The 25,700-nt window shown below is 42.0% G+C and overlaps 1 protein-coding gene across 18 annotated transcripts in view; it reads right to left on the bottom strand.

The window, feature by feature from the left end:
- SYNE1 (spectrin repeat containing nuclear envelope protein 1) overlaps positions 1–25,700 on the bottom strand; it is a 479,099-nt gene that overhangs the window by 208,736 nt on the left and 244,663 nt on the right. For 17 of the 18 annotated variants that reach the window (XM_044243752.1, XM_044243801.1, XM_044243842.1 and 14 more), the window contains 16 exons: positions 25,140–25,276; positions 24,753–24,930; positions 24,163–24,345; positions 19,798–19,941; positions 19,328–19,483; positions 17,659–17,823; positions 16,008–16,180; positions 14,478–14,631; positions 11,670–11,813; positions 10,699–10,863; positions 7,174–7,491; positions 5,439–5,594; positions 5,129–5,299; positions 4,190–4,516; positions 2,384–2,536; positions 1,907–2,074 (listed from right to left, as the gene is read on the bottom strand). In XM_044243752.1, the coding sequence (XP_044099687.1) occupies positions 1,907–2,074; positions 2,384–2,536; positions 4,190–4,516; positions 5,129–5,299; positions 5,439–5,594; positions 7,174–7,491; positions 10,699–10,863; positions 11,670–11,813; positions 14,478–14,631; positions 16,008–16,180; positions 17,659–17,823; positions 19,328–19,483; positions 19,798–19,941; positions 24,163–24,345; positions 24,753–24,930; positions 25,140–25,276 (2,892 nt within the window). The remainder of the gene's footprint in view (positions 1–1,906; positions 2,075–2,383; positions 2,537–4,189; positions 4,517–5,128; positions 5,300–5,438; positions 5,595–7,173; positions 7,492–10,698; positions 10,864–11,669; positions 11,814–14,477; positions 14,632–16,007; positions 16,181–17,658; positions 17,824–19,327; positions 19,484–19,797; positions 19,942–24,162; positions 24,346–24,752; positions 24,931–25,139; positions 25,277–25,700) is intronic. The other variant, XM_044243851.1, reaches the window with a different exon arrangement.

Here is a 25,700-nt window from a genome sequence, read left to right as displayed (position 1 = left end):
TTAATGGATTAGCTTATACAGGGGTGCTGTAGTTACCATTAAGACCAGAGTGAATTCATGGCTGATCTCAGTTACTGTTACAGAGATATCTGTTCCATGGTATTATTAACAGCAAAAAGGATGTTCGTGTATTTTTTAGCTCTATAAATTATAATTCTGGTATAATTTATACCTAAAATAATCTAATTACTATTTAACCTAATTTAATAACATTTAATTTATCTAATAATATAATATCTCACTGATATATTAATCTAATATCTAATTAGTAATTTATATCATACGTAACTTACATTGAATAATATTTATACTAATAAAGATAATATTCACCATGCAACATTTTTTAAGCACCCGGTATAGTCCAGGAACTATATACATCCCTGATAAATGTATATTATTATCCTCATTTTACAGATAAGGAGCCTGAGGCAGAGAGAGGTTATATAACATGCTCAAAGTCATACAACTAGAAAATGTCAGAGCCCCAGCCTCTGGACCCCGGGCTGTCTGACTCCAGCTCGGACACTCCACTAACTCCTCACGTGACCTCTAGTGAGTGCTTTCACAGACCCCTTAGAGTGGGTAATCAACTTTTTAAATCAAGCTTTAATTTCTTAATGCTCTGCAATACTAATATAAGTGGCACAGCCCAACATAAGATTTCTTGGGTTGATAGATCAGTACATTTAAGAGAAACTCTAGCGGTCCCCAGCAGCTCACGGTCCGTCACTTTTGCGATGGTGCTGGTTTAACAGTTATCATACATGCACCGTATGGAAAAGAGCCACTTGTCTTCGAGCTGTTACAGAACGACCACATCATAAGGGGACTGAGGGCATTTCCTCAATGCCCAAGAGAATACACTGTATAGTTACTTTTCTATTCGTATTTGTTAAATAAAATCTCCTCCTACATGGAAGGATTCCTGAAGCCTACAGAAAGCTTGGAAAGCCTGGCTTTCCTCAGATACACTAGAATGTCACCTCATCGGGACTACAATTCAGTTTCCCATTAAGGTCACCAAAACTAGTCCAAAAAATTGTCACCATATGACCTCTGTCGTCTGGCACATAAAATTACTACAAATATATATATATATATTTTTAAGATTTTATTTATTTATTTGACAGAGATCACAAGTAGGCAGAGAGGCAGGCAGAGAGAGAGGAGGAAGCAGGCTCCCCGCTGAGCAGAGAGCCCGAGGCGGGACTCGATCCCAGGACCCTGAGATCATGATCTGAGCCGAATGCAGCGGCTTTAACCCACTGAGCCACCCAGGCGCCGCAGTACAAACAGATGTTAACAAAGTGAAGAACACGGCATCTCGGCATCATACTTCGTGGCTTACAAAATGCTTTCATGCACATCGTCACCTGTGGGGCCACAATGGCTGTGACGGGGCTGCCCTCATCACTGCTCTCTCCGGAACAGAGAAAGGAGGGAACCACAGAGTCTGCTAGAATCTAGAATCCGCCTTTCCCATTACTCTGCCTGTATCTTATCTTTGGCTACACTTTTCTAAACTACAGATAATCTCTTCCTCTGATAAATTACTTTATAGAGATTAAACTCTGTGAGGGAAAAGAAAAAAAAAAAAAAACAACTGTGAGCTGGGAAAAATGCCACAATGTGTTCAGAAGCTGAAAGCCAGGATTTAACTGTTGTTCCTTCACTGAAATGTGGAATTCCGCAATTCTGTTATCAGATGCTCTTGAGACGGTGACCGGATTCTTGAAGGAAGTCATTGTGATCGAGACATGGGCTCCCTCGCTCATTCTCTCTCTCTCTCTCTCTCTCTCTCTCACACACACACACACACACACACACACACACACACACACACACTCACGCGGGCACAGCTGCTAAAACCGCACTGCGTTCTTCAGCTCTTCGGGAGGAGGCGTACCTTGTGGCGGGCCAGCTGCTGGGTAATGGTCTCGAGACTGCTCGTCTCCATGAGGTCCGGCGCCACCAGTCTGCCCGACATCTGCAGCAGCCCCTTCTCCACGTCCTGCAGCTCACTGTTGTAATCTTCGTGGTCCCTGACTTTCGCCTCGAGGCTGCAGACGTGCTCCTGTGAAGCCAGGTGCCCATTAGAGATGACTTTCCAGCCAAGAATCTACTCAGAACTGTTTAATATTTTTACAAAAACCCCGTGCAACTCATAGGGTAGGTACAGCCACAAAAAATTACTAGGAACAGGAAAAACACAAGGAGGCATCATGCCATTTAAAACGACGATCCAAATAAAAGGAAAAAGACTGACTCATACCAGCCCTTAATTTTCTGATAGATTTAAAAAAAAAAAAAAAAAAGGAAAGACCCCTTTCTGACAAAAAAAAAAAAAAAGCACATTTTTATTGAATTTCTGTTTTCTCCTTACCTTTCCTGCACCACAGAGGTCTTTGTAATCACCTTGAAGCTTATCTATTTCATCCTTTAAAGTGACGTCCTGCACGAGCTCCAGGAGAGCCTCCCCCTTCTCTCTCACCGATCTGACGGAGGGCTCATGGGACAGCACCACTTGCTGAAGGGACTAGAAGTTCGAAGAGGAAAAATAAAGAGGCAGCTCATTCATCTACGCGATCCACGTGAATATATGCCTATGTCTGTGCCACATGCGAGACGACCTACCTCAACTAACGCTCCGATGTATATTTCATAAATAGGTATTAGAGACGAATTTTTATGGCTACTCAAGTTTTAAAATACAGAGTAAGAGCAACGCATCGAACAGCCCCCGTCTCACGTGAAGAGGGATGCACGGCAAAGAATTACCTTTGGCTAAATTTAACCTAGTTCATATTTCTGGCACCCGGGAAAGAAAACTCAACACAAAAGGGAGTGAGGTGATCTCGTTTGATGCCGAGTTCATGAAGTTAATAGCAGCTTGAAATGGATGTGAAGTTACACACTCAGGTTCCGGCTGCAACGTCGCTGTGAGAGGTTCAAAGTGCTATTTAAATAGAACAAAAACTCAGTCGAGGGGGAAAAAGGGCAAAGTAGTTGTGATCTTATGTGGCACCTTCAAAGACATACTGCTACCCTTGGTGAAAAAAAATAAAAAACAAAAAACAAAACAATGAGGGATAGGAATAGACATACTGGCTAGAGGAGGGAAAAGCTTCCAACATGAAAATCTCCAAGGTAAACCATCACACTTTAATTCTTAAAAAATATTGCTAGGGGCACCTGGATTACTCGGTGGGTTGAAGCCTCTGCCTTCGGCTCAGGTCATGATCTCAGGGTCCTGGGATCGAGACCTGCATCGGGCTCTCTGCTCAGCGGGGAGCCTGCTTCCTCCTCTCTCTCTGCCTGCCTCTCTGCCTACTTGTGATCTCTGTCTGTCAAATAAATAAATAAAATCTTAAAAAAATACTGCTAATAATTTGGGTCAAATTTGGAATATAAATTATTCCACATATAAGCCTCCACAAATTCTTTCAAAGATTTGAGCAGGTGAAATCTCTCTCTCTACACACATATATAGCTACAACCATGTCACCATTTATTCTTTCAAAAATTAATTTTTTTAAAAGATTTTTTTTATCTATTTGACAGACAGAGATCACAACTTGGCACAGAGGCAGGCAGAGAGAGAGGTGAAAGCAGGCTCCCTGCTGAGCAGAGAGCCCGATGCGGGGCTCGATCCCAGGACCTCAAGATCATGACCTGAGCCGAAGGCAGAGGCTGTAACCCACTGAGCCACCCAGGCGCCCCCAAAATTAATTTCTAAGATGTTTAGTTACAGCTGGTTAATTAGAATTTCTTTTCTTACACATATAGTATCTCATTTTCAATTCACCATAGATCATCTCATAGGCATTGGTACCAAAAGATGAAGGAAAGACTCTACATGACAGGCAGAGAATGGACATGTGTGAGATCCTGATGCCGGGAAGACGTACCTGCAGCAGCCCTGTGCCTGAGTCAGAGTGTAGAGCAGATCTCCACTTAGTGATACACTCTTTGAATATCAGGCAAATATGATTCCCGAATGGAAAACTAAGTCTGACATTGCATACCTAGACAAATAAATCTGCATCACGCACCCCAGTAGGATGGACAAGTTAAGGATATTTTCCAACACCCACTCCGGGTAGACACCCGCCAGGAGTCACGTTCCTCCCGTGCGCTGCCTGTGGGCGGGACCTTCCCAGCCATGCGTCAGCGAGTAACAACACATTACCTTATATTTCGATAACTGAGCTTTTTTCTCATATAATTCCATTTTGGGTTCTTCGGGAGCGTGTAGGATTTCTTGATATTCTGATATCCACTGAGTTAGTGCTTTGTATTTATCTGAGAACTCCTTCGCCAAGAGAAGGCCTTTCTCCAGGGTCAGGTGCTCTTTCCGGACAGCACTGGTCAGTTCCTTCAACTGCTCCATGTGCTCCTGGATCTCTTTCCTTAAAGTCTCTGCCTCTCCATCCTCCAAGTATTTGAGAGCCCTCTCTCCTTTCTCTCGAGCTGACTTCAGCAAACCATGGCCTTTCTCCATGTCTTTTAGCAAACCCTGGGGAAGAGAGTGAGCAGGAAGCAAATAGGGAGTTAGTATTTCTCTCCTTTTAAAGAAAAGGCTTTCAAGTCCCCATTCTCGAGTTTCCCCTTAAGACATGTTCTTGGAGTTTAATAAAGAGGTGATCTGCCAGGAAGCGGAATCTTCTCTTCTTTATTTAAGATAGGTTTGAACAAGTCTTCATCAATATGTCATTTCCAAATCAGAGAACATGATGTTCTTTTCATCTCATTCTCATTCTTGTCTCATCTCATGACGAAATTCTCATTTAGTAATCCTAAAGATCTGAGTAAAGACTCTTTTGTTAATACGTGGTGCCAGGAATCAGAGGTAATTTTTTTTTTCTCCTAATATTTAAGTGTCAGACTGGAATTCAGACATAAGCAACCAAGTCTAAGTCATTCAGACGACATCACATCATAAGTAACTGAAAGTCAGATTTTAGACTTACACAGATTATAACTTAATATTTGGAGTGAAGCATGAGCCACGGACCATCACTCATCCGGGGGCAGGGATAAACATTCATGCCCACAACGTCTGCGCGAGGGAATGGGACAGCAGTCTGGGAAAAAGGCTGAGGGACAAGTCCCATGTTTGCACACCTACCTCCAACATCTTCATTTTTTTCCCCATCTTCGCTTTATCTACTCTGTCAATTTTGGTGGCGACGTTCTTGAAGTTTTTATGAGTAGAGCTGTACCAGTCAGAATAGGAACTTAGGGATAATTCTGATTCCTCCAAACTCTGAATCTCTTCCTCCAAGAATTTTATTTGTTCCTTGAAAAGGAAAAAGAGAATCGGACAGTGAATTACAGACCTGTAGCAGCGCGTTTCTTGATAAATGTGTGTCTTCACCAGAAGTTAATGCGAGGGAGAACATTCGCTGGTGAAATTTGCTGGCCGGTAGCCCACTCACCAGCACTTGGAGGAGAAGGGCCTGGTATCTGGAAGTCAGCTGGGTGGCCTGGCAGCCCATTCGGCTGCTCCCGTGGCTCTCGTCCAGCACCTCCTGAGCTCTGGCTCCTACTTCCTCAACTTCGTCTTTGTATGCGGTGACTTCTTCGTGCCACTTCTGAAATGACAGAAATGACAGGAACAGGATCAATCTTAAGCCTAACTGTGTTGGGAAAATATGTGTGTGTGTGTGTGTGTGTGTGTGTGTATCTTCTTTTTTTTTTTAAGATTTTATTTATTTATTTGTCAGAGAGAGTGAGCACAGGCAGACAGAGAGGCAGGCAGAGGCAGAGGGAGAAGCAGGCTCCCCGCTGAGCAAGGAGCCTGATGTGGGACTTGATCCCAGAACGCTGAGATCATGACCTGAGCTGAAGGCAGCCACTTAACCAGCTGAGCCACCCAGGCGTCCCTATATATATCTTCTTAATAGGAAATGATTTTACTGTAGGTTCAAAATTTATTTATTCTGAGGTACAATTCTGGAAAACATACCATATATAACCTTCATGAAAAATTTTATTATAGCACTATGGTAAAAACTGTACACTTCTTATTTGCGCACTTTTCTGTATATACTGAACTTATTACAAGAAAAAAGTATAAAAATATATAAAATCTGGGGCTCCTGGGTGGCTCAATGGGTTAAAACCTCTGCCTTCAGCTCAGGTCATGATCCCAGGGTCCTTGGATCCAGCCCCACATTGGGCTCTCTGCTCAGCAGGAAGCCTGCTTCTCCCTCTCTCTCTGCCTGCCTCTCTGCCTACTTGTGATCTTTGTCAAATAAATAAATAAAATCTTAAAATATATATATATATATATATAAAATCACCCTAAAAGGAAATGATGTCAATGTATGTTTAGAATATATTTGAGATATAATTTTGAAAACGTGTCTTATATAACCTTCATGAAAAATTGTATTATAATAACATGATAAAAACTATTCTTTATGAGTTTGAATACTTTTCTGTATATATTACACTGGTTTAAAACTTGAAAAAAAAAAGAGTGGCATACACTGTTGTATCTTCTGTTAGATAAATCTTAAAGTAGATGAATATGGATAAGAAATTCCAAAACCTGGGGAACCTGGGTGGCTCAGTTGGTTAAGTGTCTTCCTTCACCTCAGGTCATGATCCCAGAGTTCTGGGACTGAGCCCTGCATCAGGCTCCCTGCGTAGTGCGGAGTCTGCTTTTCCCTCTCCCTCTGCCCCTCCCCCTGCTCATGCATATACCTTCTCTCTCAGATAAATAAAATCTTTAAAAAAAAATCCCAAAGGCCTAAGCATTATTTTTTTATCATGCCTACTGAATTTGCATAAAAGTTAGTAAAAAACTAATTATCAAGTATTATTTCAATGTACTACATTAGAGCCATTTCATATCAGAACATTAAACTTAAATGATTTCAATACTAGCATTCATGCGTCTTTACAAAACAAGGTAATAGGGTATGGGAAATGCAAAATACAAAAAATACAAAATACTTCATTAAATTACATCTTATTAAAGACTAATTTAAGATTCTATTTAGTAAATGCTGTCGCAGAACATCCTCTACAGTAATTCTTTGTTCTAAGCAGAAAGAGATTTTGCAAAATGTAAATCTTAGACAAAAAGTTACTAACTATTTCAATGAAACAAACTGCAAGGTCACCGTTGCTCTGACAAAGATCGAGAATTTGCAGGAGTTGTACCTTCATCTGATGTAACTGCATCTCCTTGGCTGCCCGGCTAGCCTGACGTCCTGTCCTGACGCTCACTTTGCTCTCCAGCGTTTTGAGCCACTCATCTACTTGCTGATACTTTTGTTCCATGAGCCTCAGTTTGTTGACTACATTATTGAACTGAGTCCGGGTCTCAGACAGTCTCTGCTGGTAGGCCTGCCAGTCCTGTCGGAGAGACTCCAAAGCCCGGTCCTCGGTCTGGGGGATGCCCGATGGTATCACCTCCTCTCTGGCGTGCAGCACCGAATTCAACAGGGCCTGCCCCTCTGCACAACGCACCTGTAGCTCCTGCAGGGGAAAGGGCAAAGGCACGGCTGTCACACCGCATTCGTAGTCCACACCCGCATGAGTTACCATGTCTCACCCAAGTTACCTGTGCCAGCCTGCGCTCCACCTTAGACAAGAATTATTTTATTCTGTCTTATACAAAAAAAAAAAAAAAACCAGGTATCTAACACTGAGCATCGTTTCCCAAGTAAGAGGAAAGACGCAGAAATATTTCCAGTAAAATAATCATAATGCACACATACACAAAGGTACACACACACACACACACACACACACTCCATATTCGAAGCAGTTTCTGAAATCTGACTTTCCAGCTTACAGACAAAAACACCTGTGATTAAAGGGGTTTTATTTAAAAGAATAACCTAGGCTTGTTATGGCTCATAAAGTACTCAGTCCCAGGCTTCTTGTTTTGACATGGAGTGGCATCCGTGCTATGCTTGTGCCTGAAAAAGGAACCATGGCCCCTTGTTTTTGCTAAGAGGAACCCTTTGTCAAAGCTGTTCTAGTGAATGTGATGGTCAAGAAAAGTTGGTCCTGGAGAGCACCTGGCTTGCAGACCTGGGGGGCTATTCATCACACCCGCCCACGAGGGGCTCCCAGGTACAAGTACCTTTTCTTCCATCAAAGCATAAGCCCCAACGATTTACCCTGCTGATGTGGTATGAATCAAGTCTTGAAGAACATAAACTAGTTTTTATAGAAAGGAAAACTGTTACATCCTCAAGGATGTTGGCAAAACTATATTATATACTTGTTTTTCTACTATTTAAAGAATCCATAGTGTTACTCCATCTGATCATCTAAAGTTGAAAGGAACCAAGTCAAGTCTCACCAAAAATGTTAAAAGTATTAGCATATGGTATCATTTCAAAAATCTTCAATATCAGTTCATGCCATTTGAAATTGCTGATATCTGACAATTTCTTTAATCTACAAAAAAGCAATCTCTTATGGCTCAAACTAATGGATATGTTTTTCCTCAGCTCTGACACCACTCCAAGAATGTTGTAATGTGAATGTTTTATAAAATGGAAAAGAATAAGATATGGGGTAAAATATGAACCAAAATGTCCACAAACAGAAATTTTGTTCCAATATTCTTAGTTACTTTAAAGTTAAGTTTATACAGTATTTTCTCTTAATTCAGGATTGGCAAACTTTTTTGTAATACAAAACATAATAGGAAACTTTTTAGGCATTGAGCGCCACACACTCTCTGAAGCAACTATTTAAAACTCTGCCATTTCAGCACAAAAGTACCCAGAGATGATATATAAGTGAATGGGTATGGCTGTGACTCAATAAAACTTTATTGAAAATGTAAGCATGTGACCATTGGCTGCGGTTTACTGGCCCTCACCCTAATTTATTAATCTTCCCAGTATATCATTATTTCTATATTTTATAAGTTATCTCTATTACACAAATCAACACTGTATTAGGTCAATTCTTACATATCCCATGCTTCAAGTATTTGTCTGAAGAAAAATATATGGCTCAACATTTTTATAATGTATATGTTCTAATGACCCAGATTAGGCCTTCAGTTTACACAAAATAGCTTGGGAACGTGCTCCACAGAGCTGGCCCATCCCCACGAGGCGAGCTGTAGGACCTCAGGAGGCTGAAGAAGTTCTGCTGGGCAGGTAGAACATCACAATTCCCACCACCTTTCACCACCACTAGCATATTCCATCCTTTTTAAGATCTGTGGTGTCTCAAAATACAATGTAAGAACTAATGCATGGCGAAATGAGAGGTGGGCATCAGTTTGGGCCACACTACTACTGACTGAAGGGAAATACTTTCTTCTGACCAGAACAAGAGAAACATCTGCTGGTGACGAGTAACTTATTGGCTCAGCTCCCACCCAGAAGGCGAGAGAGCTTGGTATGTGCTTGCCAAGATTTTGAAGTGAAGTGCTGAGAGGGGTTATTTAGCAAAAACAAAGCCAAATCTAGAAAAATAAATTACAACAACCACATGGGGCCGACGGGGGTACCTATTCTTTTGAAACAGGATGGATTAGATCCTTACTTAAGCTGAAATTTGGACCCTTTTAACTTCCGCTTCATACATATTTCATGAATGGAGCACCTTCTCCCGTCTCATTTAATCCTTCCTCATGACAGCTCTGTGGAGGACACTGTGTGAGAGAGGTTCTCTCCTGCCCAAAGCCATCCAGTGTCCGCTCCCTCCAAGGATTAGAGTCCAAACTTCCTAATCCCAAACTTGTGCTCCTGCCATTATATATTCCCCAAAAGCCACATTTCTGAAATAGCCAGAAATTCTATATGCTGGTTGTAACTACCCCAGTCCTTGTTTCTGCTTTGTGCAAGCTACAGGTACATCCTGCTCAATCCTGAACCAGTTCTCATCGGGGCTGATACTCTTGTCAGTAAATTCCAATGCACAGCTGGTGCCACGTTGTGTCATTGGCCTTTCTCTGTTCTCTACTGTGTGTGCCTGGTGGTCTCTTCTAAGGACACCTCCTAACCCCTCCCTATCTCTCTAGGTAAGATGGGGGGCTCTCTTAGACGTTCCTCTAAGATCCCATGAACCAGCCTATTCCTTATCACATTATACATAATGATCTGCCTCTAGGTCTGCATTTCTCACTAAAAGGCAAGTTCCTTGAAGGCAGGTATATATTTTAATCATCTTTATGTGCAGTCTCTGCACAACAGTAGGTCTTCAAGAAATGCAGAATGGGTAAGTACGTGAAAGGGTTAGGACCACTCGACCCACTGGGTCTGCCCTCTTGCCCCGCATGCCAACACGTCTTCTAGCTCTTCTAATTCCTTCTTCAGCAGTGTGGGAGCTTTTGGTTGAAACTAGATGGTGTCATCGGTTTCACTTTGAGGAATGTCGTGTTCCGTTGACTCCTGCTGCTAAGGTCCACAGCCAATTCATCCTCTAGGGAGTCACAGGCAGGCGGGCCAGACAGGACCATAAATTAGACCATTAGCCGTTGCTGTCAGAGGCCGCCTTCACAGCTGAACAAATTCCTCAAGTCCCGGCCTGCTCTGTCTAAATTGCCCACGAAAGATCTCCACGAGTCTACTACAGAGATCCCGTGAATCAGGATCTCCCTTGGTAACTCTGCGCTCTTTATACAATGCAAGGTTATATTAACTTCCCATTGCTTCAAATAATAGCTGCATGTTCAGAATGAAAATTTCTTTAAGATGAAGTAGACTTTACCTGAAGATGCCGCAACGTTGTCTCGTGACTGTCCGCATCGCCTTCGAGGACGGAATGTCGGTCAAGCTTGTCCTGTTCTTGCCCCAGCCACACTTCAAATGCTTTTAGGTCCCTCTGGTACTCTTGGTGCAGGCGAACTAGCTTTTCAGACCTGGTTACTGCTTCCTATTAACAGCATTTAAAATGATTAAGCTAGGAAAACATTACTACATGCAGTGGTGATGTACTAGAAGAATGTAATGTTGGAATTTTAAGAAAACATGATTATCAAATCACTGAAGTATGATTTCCTAGAAGAATAAAGGGTCAAGGCTTACATATAAAAATATAAAAACATATTAGCAAGATGAAAAGGGGCCTTGAAGATTATTTTTTTGAAATAATTACCTGATCTTTGAATTCCTTATGAAATGTAACCTGGATATGCCAAAAAATGAATTAACTTTATGTGTTATAATAACACAGTTTTACTAATAACACAGTTTTACTAATGAAGGAAACTGAAATTCTCATAATGTGCTGTAAGTGAGGATTGGGACTCACTGTGGATTTAATCTTCCATGTACTTGTCTAATAAAATGGGATGTGCTTGAAGTAAATTTTTAGTTTCTTGGTGAGGCCTAAATAAGAACTACAAATGTTATCTGTGATTATTTATTGCTTTAGAAAACTCTCATCGACAGACATTTAAAAACATTTATGAATCTTCATTATGAAGCTGTCCAATTTCTTTCTTAAATTGGGTAATTTCTGGGAATTTTTATTGAGAATTAATTTCCTTTACTAACTCTCATATACTAACAGTATTTGAAGGTTTTTGTTTGGGTTTGCTGCCATTGAAAGTATTAAAATTCATTTGTTCTTCTGTGCTTTCACAAATCATCATTCCTACAAATAAATCAGTCTTTAAATAAGCATGGGTCTAACCCCTCCTATTTCAGTGAGTCGGCCGCGAACACGTTCAGCCATACCTTGGCTCTCTCTTTGATTGCTCTGTATCGCTCCTGAAGGTCCTGGAATTCTAACTGGGTGACATAGTGTTCGGTCATGCCAGCCCCTTTGAGTTCAATGGTCTCCAGCAAGCTGCTGTAACTCAGCACTTCTTCACTTAGTAACTAGAGAACATTTAAAAGAAACACCATCGTACCAGTAATACTGCTAAAATTAAGAGATTTTAGCTGTTTAGTTGACAAGTGATCTTAGGTTATCTACCTACAGACAAGTAGATCGACAGACCCATCCGTCTATACACGCATATAAAGTGTGAGAGAGAGAGTGTGTGTGCGCGTGTGTGAATGTGTGTGTGTGTGTGTGTGTGCGCGCGCACGCTCATGTATTTGGTACCTGGCTCAGAACTTTGTCTGAGATACTGATTCCAAATAACTTCAGAATCAAAGTTTGGAGACTTACTTGGTCCCCAAATGGGCTCCTTTCCACTCCCATACCTCCCCAGGCTCACCAAACCCCCAATCCCCTTCTCCTCCAGTCTTTTTTATCAAGCAGTAAATGCCACCACATGCCACCCCAATGGCCATCTGAGAACACTGGAAGTCGCCCTTTCTCCCAGCTCTCTGTCATTCCAGCCACAGTGAAACCGTGTTAGTTCTACCTCTTCACTGTGTCCTGACACTTGTCCCCATGTGTCCCGTACACTCTCTAGCCCATGCTGCTGCTGTCTCTTACTGGACTTCTGCAATATCCTGCCGGGCAGATTCCTGGCTACCCATTCTCACTCTGTTCCTTTTCCCCACCACACACAGCAGCCTGCGTGATCAAACATTTTAAAACTGTTAACAGAATCCTGTCACTCCTCAGCTCAAAGCACCCACTGTCTTCCCCGTGCTGTCAGGACCGAGGGGAGCTCCTCCGGCCAGCCCACGTGGCGACGCGTGGCCAGGGCCCTGCCGCTCAGCCAGCGCACCTCTTTATTCTCTGTTCCAGCATCACGTGGCCCTTCTTTTAGTTCCCTTCTTGCGCCAGACTCTCTCCCTCCTCAGGGTCTGAGGACATGCTGGTTACTGCATCTGGACTGCTCTTTTCCCACCACCTCCCCAGACTAATTTCTCGGCATGACATTCCTTTGGGCATGGTCTAAACTCTGCTGTTTCAGAGAGACTTTTCTGTCCCTTCCTTGACCTCAAGCAATCTGCATTAGCTCTGTACACATTCCCCTTTCACAGCTTTCTTTCTTCAGAGCACCTATCCCCAGTTATAATTCTTGATCTGTTCATGCACTCGGAAGAATGTTTAATTCCCCACCAGAACACAGTCCTCTGTTTTATTTACCTAGAATTGAGCATGACGCCTGCATGTAGCAAGCCCTCAATCAGTATTTATTGAATAGATAAATAATTTAACTAATTAGGCAATAAATCATTACCACAATACTATTATAAGGTAGATAACTATGATTAAATTAATTTTCAGATGCAAAAATGAAACCCTAAAACGTTAAGAGACTTGGCATAGGTCCCATAAGGCAATTTAGTCATTCAAGTTACTTTTATTGAGCATTTTCTCTGTGTCAGAGAGCCAAATGGTAGGGTCCAAAAAAAAAAAAAATTAAGCACCTTTATCTGCTAGGGGAGAGAGATGTAGGCATATATTTAATATAATGGATAAAGAGATATGAAGAACAGAAGAACTAAGTAAGCTTAGGGTGGTGGTATCTTAGCAAAGACTTCTGTCTGTTCAGAAAGGTGAGTGCAAAGTTGCCGGCTATAGAAGCAGAGTTAGATCATTAGCGCAGAGGCAGGGACTCTTTGTTCCATCGCGAGTGGCATTTTCAGGAAACATAGTAAGGCTGAAGCCATGGGTGGAAGGAGGGCAGGAGAGTGAAGGAAATGAGGGTGACAAAGGAGATGGTTAAAATTCTTACAAACTAGATGGGGAAGACTGGTCGGATACCATAGACAATCTCTGAGGCAGGAGAGCGAGGCATTCACCCTTATATGAAGTTAACAGTAGATGGAGACATGAGACAAACGAGCAGTTCGGAGTCTGCTGCAAATCAGGAAAAGAAGGATGGATTATCGTCAGGAGACATTTCTGAGATGAAATCAGCTGGACCTAATGCCTCATTTGAAGTGGGGAAGAGAGAGAAGGAGCTGCAGATAATGAAATTTCTAATTTAGGATATTCAGCACAGGATGACACAGATGAACTCAGAATGAGAATATCAGAATTTGAAGGAATTGGGGGCAGAAGTAGTACGCACTGCTTAGGGTATGATGAGGCTGAGGTAGAACAGGTCCTCCCAAAAATATGCACAGGAGTAAGGACATAAATCAAAGGTCTCCAGAATTTTTTGTTTGATCACCACTATGAACAAAAGAACTCTAACATATCCCCAATATCTATCTATCATCTTTCTTTCTATCTACCTACCTATCATCTATTTTAAAAATATATGTAGCACTATACCAACATAAGCATTAAGAAAATGTACAAAAGTACAAAAGATGCCATAAACACAAAGCATTTTTACTTCCTAATGATGATCAGCATAAAAATATTGAAAGATATGACAAGTTGCCAAATCTTAAACATATCATAGAACATCTATGCAGTTTTCCTGGAAGAGAAGATTTTTGCTTACTAATAAAATAGTCACAAATAAAAGTCAGGTTTAAGAAGCCATTAGAAATTGCAGTAAAAGCCACAAATACCGTTTACCAACATGTACAGCCCTAGCATCCAGGTAGTCCCACTTTTACGTAACCCGGGCATTCTGAAGAAGCCTGCCAGAGGACAAAGGGCATCTGAAATCCAGCTCCCACCTTGGCTTTCCCCAGAGCAGTGGTTTTCTCGCGCAGCTCCGCGTACTGCCTTTCGGATTCATTGAGGCCGGCTTCCACACTGTCCATCCAGCTGGAAAACTGCCGAACGTCATCCTGATAACTTGTCCACTTAGAAAGAGCTCCTTCGAGTTGACTGAAAGGTATGCAAAAGGGCAATAATCTACATTGAGAAGCCGTAAAAGTCCAGTCTGTCCAATCTCTACCTGCACCTGCTCTGTCCATGGCGCCAGCAGCGAGCCCGCAGATGAGGACGGGGGCCGGCTTGGGGGGAGGGGCGCAATGGCCAGGCCTTATCGAATCTGAGTCTGGGTCCTGGGCAAGCATGACCCCCAGAAGCAAAGGACAGTGAAGCCGAGGCTGGCAGGGGGAATCATGGGACTGGACATAAAACTCAGAAGCCTTAAGCAGGTCACCCGAGACCCTGGGAGAGGAGTGAGGGCAAAACTGGGAGAGACCCACTGTCTGAGGCTTTTCTGGAGCCAAGACCCTAACAGAGGAAGCGAAGCAACACTTGACTCCATCAAGTTGCGCAGGACATCCAGAGGAGAGCGAAAAGGAATAAATAAAAGACGGAAGCACCAAGCAAGAACAAGCACATAACTACCTCGCATGAGATTTAAAAATCAGAAAACCACAACGGAAAAATAGGGTCACGTTTTCGGAACTGGTCTAACCTGACTACTTCTCTTCCAGATAAATCACGCACTCCTTCTCTCAACATGGATGTTCGGTTTCCGACCCCATTAATCACATGTGCCTAATTTCACTCCCAGACTTTGGGCTGTTTGGTGGCAGATGCTCCACCCACATTCCCGCTCCAAGCACACCCCCGCAGCACACACTGCCCACCGCCAGCCCCGCGCCCTCCTGGCCCAAGGGCATTCTCTGCTCCGGGTGCCTGCCCAGCTTGAGGGCAACATAGGTGAGAAGTGCCAGGGATGGCGGCCCTCCCTGGGAGCAGCTCTCCACCGCCCTCCGGACACTCGGACACTTGGGGAAACTTGTTTACAAGGACTGGGGAACTCTGAGCCCCTGTTCTTCACGGGCTCCCAGCACGGCCCGGCCGGATTCAGTTCCAGCTGTCCGCGGGCTAACCTGGTCGAGAACATTCCCTTGATCAGCGGCCCTTCCTTCCTCGTCTCTCTCCCCAAGCCCCTACTGGTATTTCCCTGGGGTTACCTCCCAAGTAAACTACTTGGTTTAAATAATGTATCTTTAAGTGAGGAAACCTTTACCTTGTGACGTTTAAAGCAATGAACACTAACAAAAAGAAACATGGAGTTATATTAAAACATAGGCATGGCAGGCCAAAGTGAATGTAAGATTACACCTGTAAGTTTCTTTTGTTCTAATAAAAAGAGAGAGAGAGAGAGAGAGAAAGGAAGGAGGGGAGAAAGGGAAGGAAGGAAAAGAAAGAAGGGAAGAAAACTCCAGGAGCAGTCTTCTACCGTGCTGTCATACTGATCTTTTGGTAATGGCTTGGCAGGAGCTGGCTTTATTTTCCCTTACCTCTTACAGCGAATTGCTGCGGACGAAAGGGAAGCCCACATATCCTTCACACTCTGCAGCTGCTGCTGGAGAGCGGGAATGCCTTCCGGAGAGGTGTTCTGCAGGACAGACTCCCCTCTGGTCACTATCATTTTCATCTGGATCTCTTTTTCCTGTTTCACTGATAACAGAGCCTATAAGAGCCAATACAGAAGTCCTTTGTCATTCGCATGTTTAGTGTATCCGGCTTTAACTTTCCCAGCTCCTGAAGATAGTAGAATGACATACGACTGCATTGAGCCATGAATCTCTCGGGCTGCCTGGGTGGCAGCTGGGAGAGTCATTTGCTGGTGTCAGTAACCAGTCCCCAGTCACCTGCCGGTCTCAGAATGGACTTGGCTTTTCAGATCTCAATTTTTCTCTGTATCATCCCTTCTTTCCACTGAAATTTTAATCCACGAGTTTTCTTTTTTTGTCTGCTCAACAGTCTTTTTTTTTTTTTTTTAATTAGTTTCAGGGGTAGAGTTTAGTGGTTCGTCGGTTGCATACAGCTCCCAGTGCTCACCATAGCTACTGGTTTTTGATAAGAGAAAAATCGACTACAACAGAAGTCATGGATTTTCAAAGGTCACAGTATGAAGAGCTTTATATTCTTAAGGTCTCTAGCACAACAAGCCTAAAGAAATAGGTCAATTGATATTGTATATTAATCTAGACATTTCAAGGTCTTCCCAGGCACTCTTGTTTGTCTATAGAAGAAGTTTGAATTCAAAGTTATAAAGCTGGTGTTACCGCTTAAAAAGCAAAGTTCCTCCCCCTCCCTAATCCGGATGCTGCCAGCATCTGGCGTCACTGTCAGCCCCGCACTGCCATCACTTTGTGCTGCGGCAAGAAGGAACTGCTAGTAATTGCTCCCACGCCATGCTGTTTTGTTTTCTTTGGCTTTGGCTTCTGCTGGTACCATTCTCAAATCTCAGTCTGGGTGTGAGGCTTTCTGAGAAAGCTCTGCAGAATCCCAACCAAGTCCCTCCCGCACACCCCACTCTTCCTCCCGTTTATCTGCAGCACCGTGAGCACCCCCCTCTCTGCTGCTACTGTCTTCTCTGGGGCATCCTCCAGCCCCAGACCATGAAATCCTCAACTCAAGCACAACGACCACATTTCATTCATTTTTGAGTCCTTCAAATCAAGACAGAGGGCTAATCTCCTACAAGATGCCCAATATACGACAGTCAGGCAAATGACTGCAGAATTTTATCACAAATGTGAAAGAGAACTAACATGCTGGGATAAGAGAAGAATTGACCAAAGGATACAGGCAGACGAGTGAGTTTGACTAAGATGGGAAATATCTTGCTCTAAAAATATGTCATCAAAGTATTTTCCAAGAATAAATGTTATCTATGCTATCATTTGAAACTCACCTCTTAACTATATCAAACAAGTAACGACCCTGGGTTGCAATTTGAGTTTAATTTCTGTAAAGCATTTATGAGTGGACATGTCTGGGGTCAGATGACTCGGGGATGCTCTGCAAACAGGGTCGCACCCCCAGAGCCGTCTCAGAGTTGTTGCGGAAAGAGTGTGACTTCATCACACGAGACAGAGCTTTGAGACATTGTGAAAAAAACAACTTCTGGAAATTAGAGCCATTTCCCGGTGAAGTGCACACCTCCAGCTTGAGCATCCTGCTGTCCAGCACACTCTTGTCGGATGTCGGGTGACAGTAGGACTCCAGCATGTGAACGGCGTCCGTCATCCAGTCTTGTAGCTCTTTAAGCCCGAGAGAGAACTGACTGTGCTCCGCAACAATTCTATCCAATCTCGACACTTTCTCCTGGAAAAGACAGAAATCATTTTCCAGCTGTGCATGACCACTCTACTGCCTGCAGATGCTCTAGTCACAAAGCTAACCACTGGTTTCAAAGAGCAGCCATCAGGCGTAGCTTCCTGAGCGGCACAGATATGATACATGTCTGCATTGATCGCAGACGTGGGGAGTATCTTTGGAATAACTGCGTCAAAACCAGAACAATTACGATGATAATTGACTGCCCCCCACTTTAAACACTGCTCTTTTTTATGGCAACTGTGATATTTTTTTTGGAATCAGCACAATTTCTTCCTAATGCCTCATTTGGAGAGAATCAGAGTATTTTCTACCTTTCCCATACCGCATTTGGCTCAACCGATACCCTGTATCCGTATGACCTACCTTGTAGCCAGTTCTAAAACTATCAGAGATTTCTTAATAGCTCTAAATTTTAAAAACCAGGACCATAGATATAATTTTACTTATTAGTTAAAGGTTATATCTGACTCTAGTGAGGATTTTATGACTATGTTTCCAGCTCTTAAAGTATTCACATATCTACTGATTTTGACATCTAGATAAATACAAAGGAATAGGAAGATGTCCTTAATTCTTTCTAATTTCAGATATATGCCATTTTTTCTGAGGACAAATAAGAAGTAATTTATTCACAGGAAAAAAAATGGGTGTGAACTTAGACTATTTATAAACATAGACTATTTGAGGACCCAAATCAGCAGACCAGAAGCAAGTCCACAGCAAAACAGGTGAAGCTGTGTTACGGCAGGTTCCCTACTTTCTATGATCTGAAATGCCGAAGACAAATCTAGGGAACAAATGTTAGAAGCCACAAGGCTCAAGGTAGTCCTGCCCCAAGAAGTTCGAGATGAGCCTGCCTTCTGCCTGTTGAATGCGCTAAGTTAGCTCACCAGGGTGCCCCATGTACTTTTTCCTAAGCTGCTAGAAAAGATACTTCATCAGTGATAGAAATCATTGCTGATTTTGAGCTCTACTCCGGAATCCAAAATGAAACTCTCAATCAACACATCCTTGACAGCTATGATTTAAAAATGATCCCAAACTCATTATATTCAATCCAATAAGTTTAAACTGCTTTGAATTCACGTTTTTCTAAAATCATTCAATCTGAGATTGTTTAGATCCCAAACTCTGAATGTTGCCTTATGTTTACACTTTGAGTCTTCAAGCTAAAAGCCTTGGGGAACACACCATCTCAGTATTGAAGAAGATATTTCCAGTAGTAGAGATTGGAAGTCTCTTCAGTCTTTGAAACCACCCCTGCTTCTTTTCAGACAACCACACTACGGTGACGCAGCACAAAAGCACACTCAGACTGGAAGGTGGGGAAGGACACTTACACACCTTATTCCTGACCCTGCGCACACCTTTGCACAACCCTAACGAGACTCCAGATCTGTGGCCTCAGTGCCACACACACACACGCACATGCACACGCACACACACACACACATACACACGCACAAACACAGCACATGGCGGGCGTTACCTTCGTTAAATTGCTTAGAGCTAGATACTGAGAAGACAGCTGCGACACTCTGTGCATAAAGCTCTTGCTGGCAGCTTGTCCTTCCCACAGCTGCTGAGCCTTCTCTCTTAGCCTGTTGAGCTGAGGCTCGTAGCAGTTTATTTCCTCAAGGACAGACTGAAAAGCACAAGCAAGTTACTATTAAGAGGCTGGGGAAAAGCACATCGCGGACAAAGCTTGGGTCCAAACAACACGGAAATCAACAAGGCGAGCGACGGGTGTGTCCCGCAGGCTACACGCGGTTTAGACTACAGGACAGAAACAGATCGCACCTCAAAGGAAAGCCAGAAAACATTAAAATCTGTTCAGAAATCGGGAAGGGGTACACTCCGTCTCCAGACAGCAGAACGTGACTCCAGGGGCCCGCCTGAATGCAAGGGGAACAGAGGATGGGAGTGAAGACGTGGCCAGAAGGTGGAGGGTGTCATTACCTGGAGCTTTTGCTGTTCCCTCCTCTTTGCCGGAAGATCATACAGGCGATTGCTGCTTTCCTGCACCAGCTTCTCAGTTTTGCTCAGCCAGTCCTGCACAGGCTCAGCACTTACTTCAAAGTCCTTCATTTGGATCTTTAGATTCTACGAGGTTTTAGATTACATTAGGGATTAAAAAAAAATTTAACACCAAGTGCAAAGACCTTCACTTGGCAATGAAAGCCCAGCACACACAGTCCGGCCCCCTTGCCCTTTTCCCCTCTTTCCTTGTTCCCGATGTGTAGGACATTCTAACTTTCACCCTAGCACCTGTATAATGTTTGAACATCCTTTTAGGCACAAGTTTTTCAACAAGGAGTTTTGGCCTCGTTACCCAGCCCACACCAGAGTTCACACCCACTCCTCAACTTCCGTCACATTTGTTGTTTATATCCGTCAGTATGTGCTTTAAAAAAAAAAAAATTAAAATTTTTAAAAATTTTTAAAATTTTTTTAAAATTTAAAATTTAAAATTTAAAAATTTAAAAATTTAAAATTTTTGAAAATTTTTAAAATTTTATTTATTTGACAGGCAGAGATCACAAGTAGGCAGAGAGGCAGGTAGAGAGAGAGGAGGAAGCAGGCTCCCTGTTGAGCAGAGAGCCCAATGTGGGGCTCGATCCCGAGCTGAAGGCAGAGGCTTTAACCCACTGAGCCACCCAGGTGCCCCCAGTATGTGTTTTTTCACAGACTGGGCAGGTTTGTGAGTTTTCGTCTCATGCAGACATGCCCTGTCTCCACACTAGCTTCTAAGCTCCACAAAGGGAGGGCCCATGGCACACCACTGGTACCTTGTAGAAATGTAAATAAATATTAACACTTTGTCAATTTTGATTAATTTATGGGACAAGAACTAGCATATGGTTTTTATGTTTATTAGGATTTAATAATTAATTTCTTTATTTTAATTTATAATGATACCCGCCAAAAAAACCCAAATAGTGTTCTCTGTTTGTTACATAAGAAGCTGTGATTGCTTTCACAGATACTTTGTAGACATTAATAGCTATAAAATGTATTTGATAAGGTTTTATACAGAGCCATTTAACTTTGGCAAAGGTGTCCATATCCACTATTACTTATAAAAATGCCAAGCTGAAGAGAATTTGAAATTTATTTTACCATGTGAACAGACTAAAGGCTTTTAAACTTAAATTTAAACTTAAATTTAAATCAGAGCTTTATGGATTATCAAAGAAATAATCCACAAAGGTTAGCTGGAAAGCTAAGTGACAAGGGCTACAGGAGCCTGTGGGAGAATGGCTCACGGTTCCATTGGTATCTGATCCAGACTATCTACAATGTGGGAGAGTCACACCTGCCATGGTCCCCTCTTAGGGACATGGGTAGCTGTAGGAATGCTTTGGAAAACTTAGAGTGCTTCACAAATATAAGACACCACGATAATTCCTAGAGCATTCTACTAAAACTTAAGCTTCATGAGGGCAGGGGTTCTCTTCTGTTGTATTAACTGCTATTATCTCCAGACCTTAGATTAGTCCTTGGCAGATGGAAGATGCTTAATAAATATTTGTTGAATAATCAAATAAATTCATAAATTCAAGGTCTTTCCATCATTCTGCTAGTGGATTCTCATGTCCCCAAGGACAAACTAGAGAACATTTTAAGGAATTTAGTTCTACAAAGAAATAGAGTTACGGAGCAGAGCATTAGACATCCAAGGCAAGATAGTTGGGTTCCTTAGGTAAGGACTGAAGACAAAGGGTGTGAGCAGGGGGCCCCAGGAGCAGGAAGAAGAGCCTAATACTAAGTCAAACGACGCCTAACATTTCTCCTACGCTTCCCGTCTATAGGGCTGTAGAGACTTCCTATTAAATGTTTATTCTGCATGTGTTTCCAATTACTTCTCCCAAGGTTTCAATGACCACCTCTAACTCTTAAAACCCCACATTTACAGAACTGTATTTATGCAACACTTTAAGCCAGAAAGCCTGGGTTTGACCCCGTCTCCATCACTTACTAGCACTGAGAACTTGACAGATTATGTAATCAACTTTTGCCTTAGTTTCCTCATCCTCGACACAGAAATAAGGGAGTTCATACCTCCGAGAATGGTTATGAGGGTTACAGGCGCTGATGCATGTTCAGTGCTTACGCTGGTGCTGCTCTGCTCCGTGTTCACTGGCCCTGCTGCTGGACGGCTACCCTCGCTGTTGGACCGCTACTCATGGTCGCTGCTACTTTCCTGGCACTACCTACTGAATATCTTCCAGGCCCATTTAACTGAACGTCTATTATATGGAATTAATTTTTGCTATCCCCTCCAAAACTACCTTTTCTACCATATTCACGTCTCGGATAACCGCATCACCATTCATGCCATCTTCCAAACTAGAAACTGGATTCAAACTTAGCTTTTCCTTCTTCCCCATGCCCCTCCATGAAATTAACTACCAAATCCTGTTGTGTCTTACCTTAGGGATAAATTCTCTATCCATCATCATTTCCTTACTTCAGGCCCTCAACTCTCTCCTCTCAACCATCATGAGAAGCTTTCTCCAGTCTCACAGCTTCCCCATTCTCATCCACACTACGTTCACAGTTGACCCTCCAGCAAGTTTGTCTCCAGCTTGAAGACCAGCAGGTTCCTCACTCAGCCTTTTTCAAGTAGGATTTTGAGAGAGAATTAAGCCCTAGTGTTCTAAAGCATCCATTCTATGTAATGAATTAACCTCATTCCTATGCATGTATAACAGTCCGGGTTATGTTACATCCTTGGGGAAATTGAGAACATAAATGTTGTTCAGGGGTTCAGATAAAAAAACCCTGATAAAAGTCAAGATCAAATTGCTTAGTACACAAGACATTTCCTATTTTTCCCTAATTCTCATTTCCAATCTTATTTTTTTTATTCCTCCCACAAAACTCCACGTGGATGTCAAATTTCTCAAAGTCTTCCATCGTTGACACTCACAACACCTGGCCTTGTATATCCAGATCCTTCTGGCTGAAACACAGGTCAGGTCTGGCAAATTCAAAGAATGTTAAGCCTTCAAGGATCAATTAAAATGACATCTTTCTTGTACCGTGCCTCAATTTCTCCAAGTGGAGTTACTTGCATCGTTCTCTGAATGACTCCCATAACCTGAATGTATCTATATTACATTGCGGTCATCTCTTTATATATTATCCTCGCTAGAAAGTAAACTCCCTGAGGAAAGGGAAGAGACTAACCCTTTTGTATTCCTAACACAGTGGCTGGCACGTATTGTTTTCTATTTTATTCCTAATAGAAATGAAGGAAGGAGGGAAGGGAGAGAGGGAAGGAAGGAAAGAGAAAAAAGGGAAGGAAGGGAAGAAAGGCATAAAGGCAGGTGAATCCTCACCTGCCCATTCACTCCTGGAAATCTCTTGGACCAGGTAATCATTCAATCGATGCTAGATGTACTACCTTCAACAATCAATGCTTCAGCACTCAGGCCACATTACAGTAACTTAGATTTCCCTAAGATTATGAGTAAATTTCTAGGCAATGCACAATGGTTATCACTCTCTAGTAAATGGACGATGCCCGCCATGAAGGAACAGCGGCCATGACAAACAAGAATTACAACAGTCTTGGGCTAGGGAAGAATTGAGGGAACATACGTTTTCTCTCTCCAGATATTAATTCTCTATTATTATTCTTTCCCATCCTGAATTAATTATGGTCATCATCAAATAAAGGATCTATTCTGCCAGGAAGTGTTGGGTGAAAGGGAAACAATTACTCTCCATGCCTCTACATTTTCCTCTAAGAGAAGAGCTGATACACAAAACAGGTGATCTCACAAGAAAAAACAAACAGTTCCATCGTGGCGGTAATTATGATTATAATAAATTCAGCTTATGTTGTCTCTGGATAAAAGAAATTTGCACAGCCATTGGCTCTTTGCATACTTAACTTCTAAAAGCCTACTGTTAGCTACCTGCATTAGTTGCCATATATTTTATCATCCATAGCATTTTGTAGTCTTACATGGATATTTCTGTTAATTCTCCTAGAACAACTTCCAGACTTGAGGGATTTCAAATGAATGACTAAGTGATATTGTTTAAGAGCAAAAACCAATCATTTCTGGTGGGATACTGCAAGCCTAGGATGACAGCCCCTACCAGGCAAGAGGCTCTCAAATTCCTCAGTGAGGTTCCTACTTCAAAAATCGAGCTGGTTCTTACAGTTGTCCGGTTACCCATTAGTATTCATAGAGGAATGACCAAAATCATTGGCAACCATATTTGGACATAAAGTCTGGTTTTAACGGACAACGATGACTACAACAACAAACCACAGAGAACTTATCCATGTGCCTGGCTATATTATACCTCTAAGGCAGATTCCTTCTGGTGGAGATTTGAATGAAAATTTTTCCAATCTTCTTTGGCGGTTGCAACTTTGGCCTGGATGCCCTCAGCTTTCTCTTTGGGCAACACAGTACTCAAAAGTTCTCCTTTCGACAGCATCGTGTTTAGCTTGTGCTGTCCATTTTCACTTTCTGACAAAAATTCCTACAAAGAAAATGGTTAAGATTAGACATAATAAAATGTTCTATGCTTTCAAATACATTGATTGTCTACTTATTTCTTGATACAAAGAGAATAAAGAAACCATTTTTATTGCATATATTAAATGACTAAGATATTGGGAATAAAAATCTTATATACTTGATATGGTTATTGTGAAAATTAAATGAGAAAATCTGCTTAGGGTGCTCAGGAACAGTGCTTGTCATATATAAGGACTTTTATTAGTTCCTACATCCCTATTAACATATAAAAATAGCATGTTTTGGGGCAAATGGACTAGTTTCTCTTCACATGCAAAATTAATTGTTTCAAGCAGGGATTTATTTGAAATTTGAGCTTCTTAAGCACAAATTTAATATGCTTATAGAAAGATCTAGAGGAACTCTTACCTGTATTTTCTGAAGACTTGCTGAAACTTCACTAATATTTTGAGGTATATCAAAACATTTGGCAGTAGTGATTTTTGCATTAACCAACCACTGCTGGAAATCCTTGAAGGCTCTTCGAAATCGCTGCTGTAAAATCTGTTCTCTATTCTGACAGCCCTTGGATGCTTGCAAACAAAGACTAACACCAGGATTTGAAATGTTTAAGGGATGGGGAAAAATGATAAAATATACATTAAAATAAAGTTTGATAGAATCAACAGTTCTTAGAGTATGCAGTCACATTTAGCAATGTAGTTAATGATCAATTTATCATGCCTTAAAATAAACACACTTCTGGCTGCTTATTTGTATAAAAATCTTTTGCAGACCAATAAGGTTCATGCTCACCAATTATATTCTTTAATCAAGCCAGAAACTCTTCCACTGTATGTACTCAGATCTCTGGAAAATCGACAAAGTTCATTCAGTTGAGATTTAAGATCTTCTGTTTTAGGCTCTGACTTTTGTAGGGCATCCAGTATCTCCTATTAGGAAATAACAAGACAGAGGAACAAACACCTAAATTGGGTAGTTTCCATAACCTCACACTACACGTGCATAAATCATATTATAAATTATTAGTGAGGGAAGAACCAACATAATAGATTCAGCAAATAAATGCATCCTATTTTCAGGGGACCTACTGGCTTATTTGTATCTTTTTCTAGGCATGGATAGGCACTCTAGCATCAAATGTCACCAAGTAATCAAATGCACATGTGGTCATATAAGTCAAAGTGGGACAAGAAAAAGGAGAGAGAAAATAACTTAAATTGCTTAATACCAGTTTGACTAGGCCATTGGAAGATAGGGATATTGTTTAAAGGCAGAGAGAAATCATTTCCAAGCAAAGCGATACTCATTTTGGATTAAAAAATATATATAGCCACTGATTATTAAATAGTATTA

Source organism: Neovison vison, chromosome 1 (assembly GCF_020171115.1).
Source record: "Neovison vison isolate M4711 chromosome 1, ASM_NN_V1, whole genome shotgun sequence".
Classification (NCBI taxonomy): domain Eukaryota; kingdom Metazoa; phylum Chordata; class Mammalia; order Carnivora; family Mustelidae; genus Neogale; species Neogale vison.
This window is presented reverse-complemented; position numbering and strand designations above follow the sequence as displayed.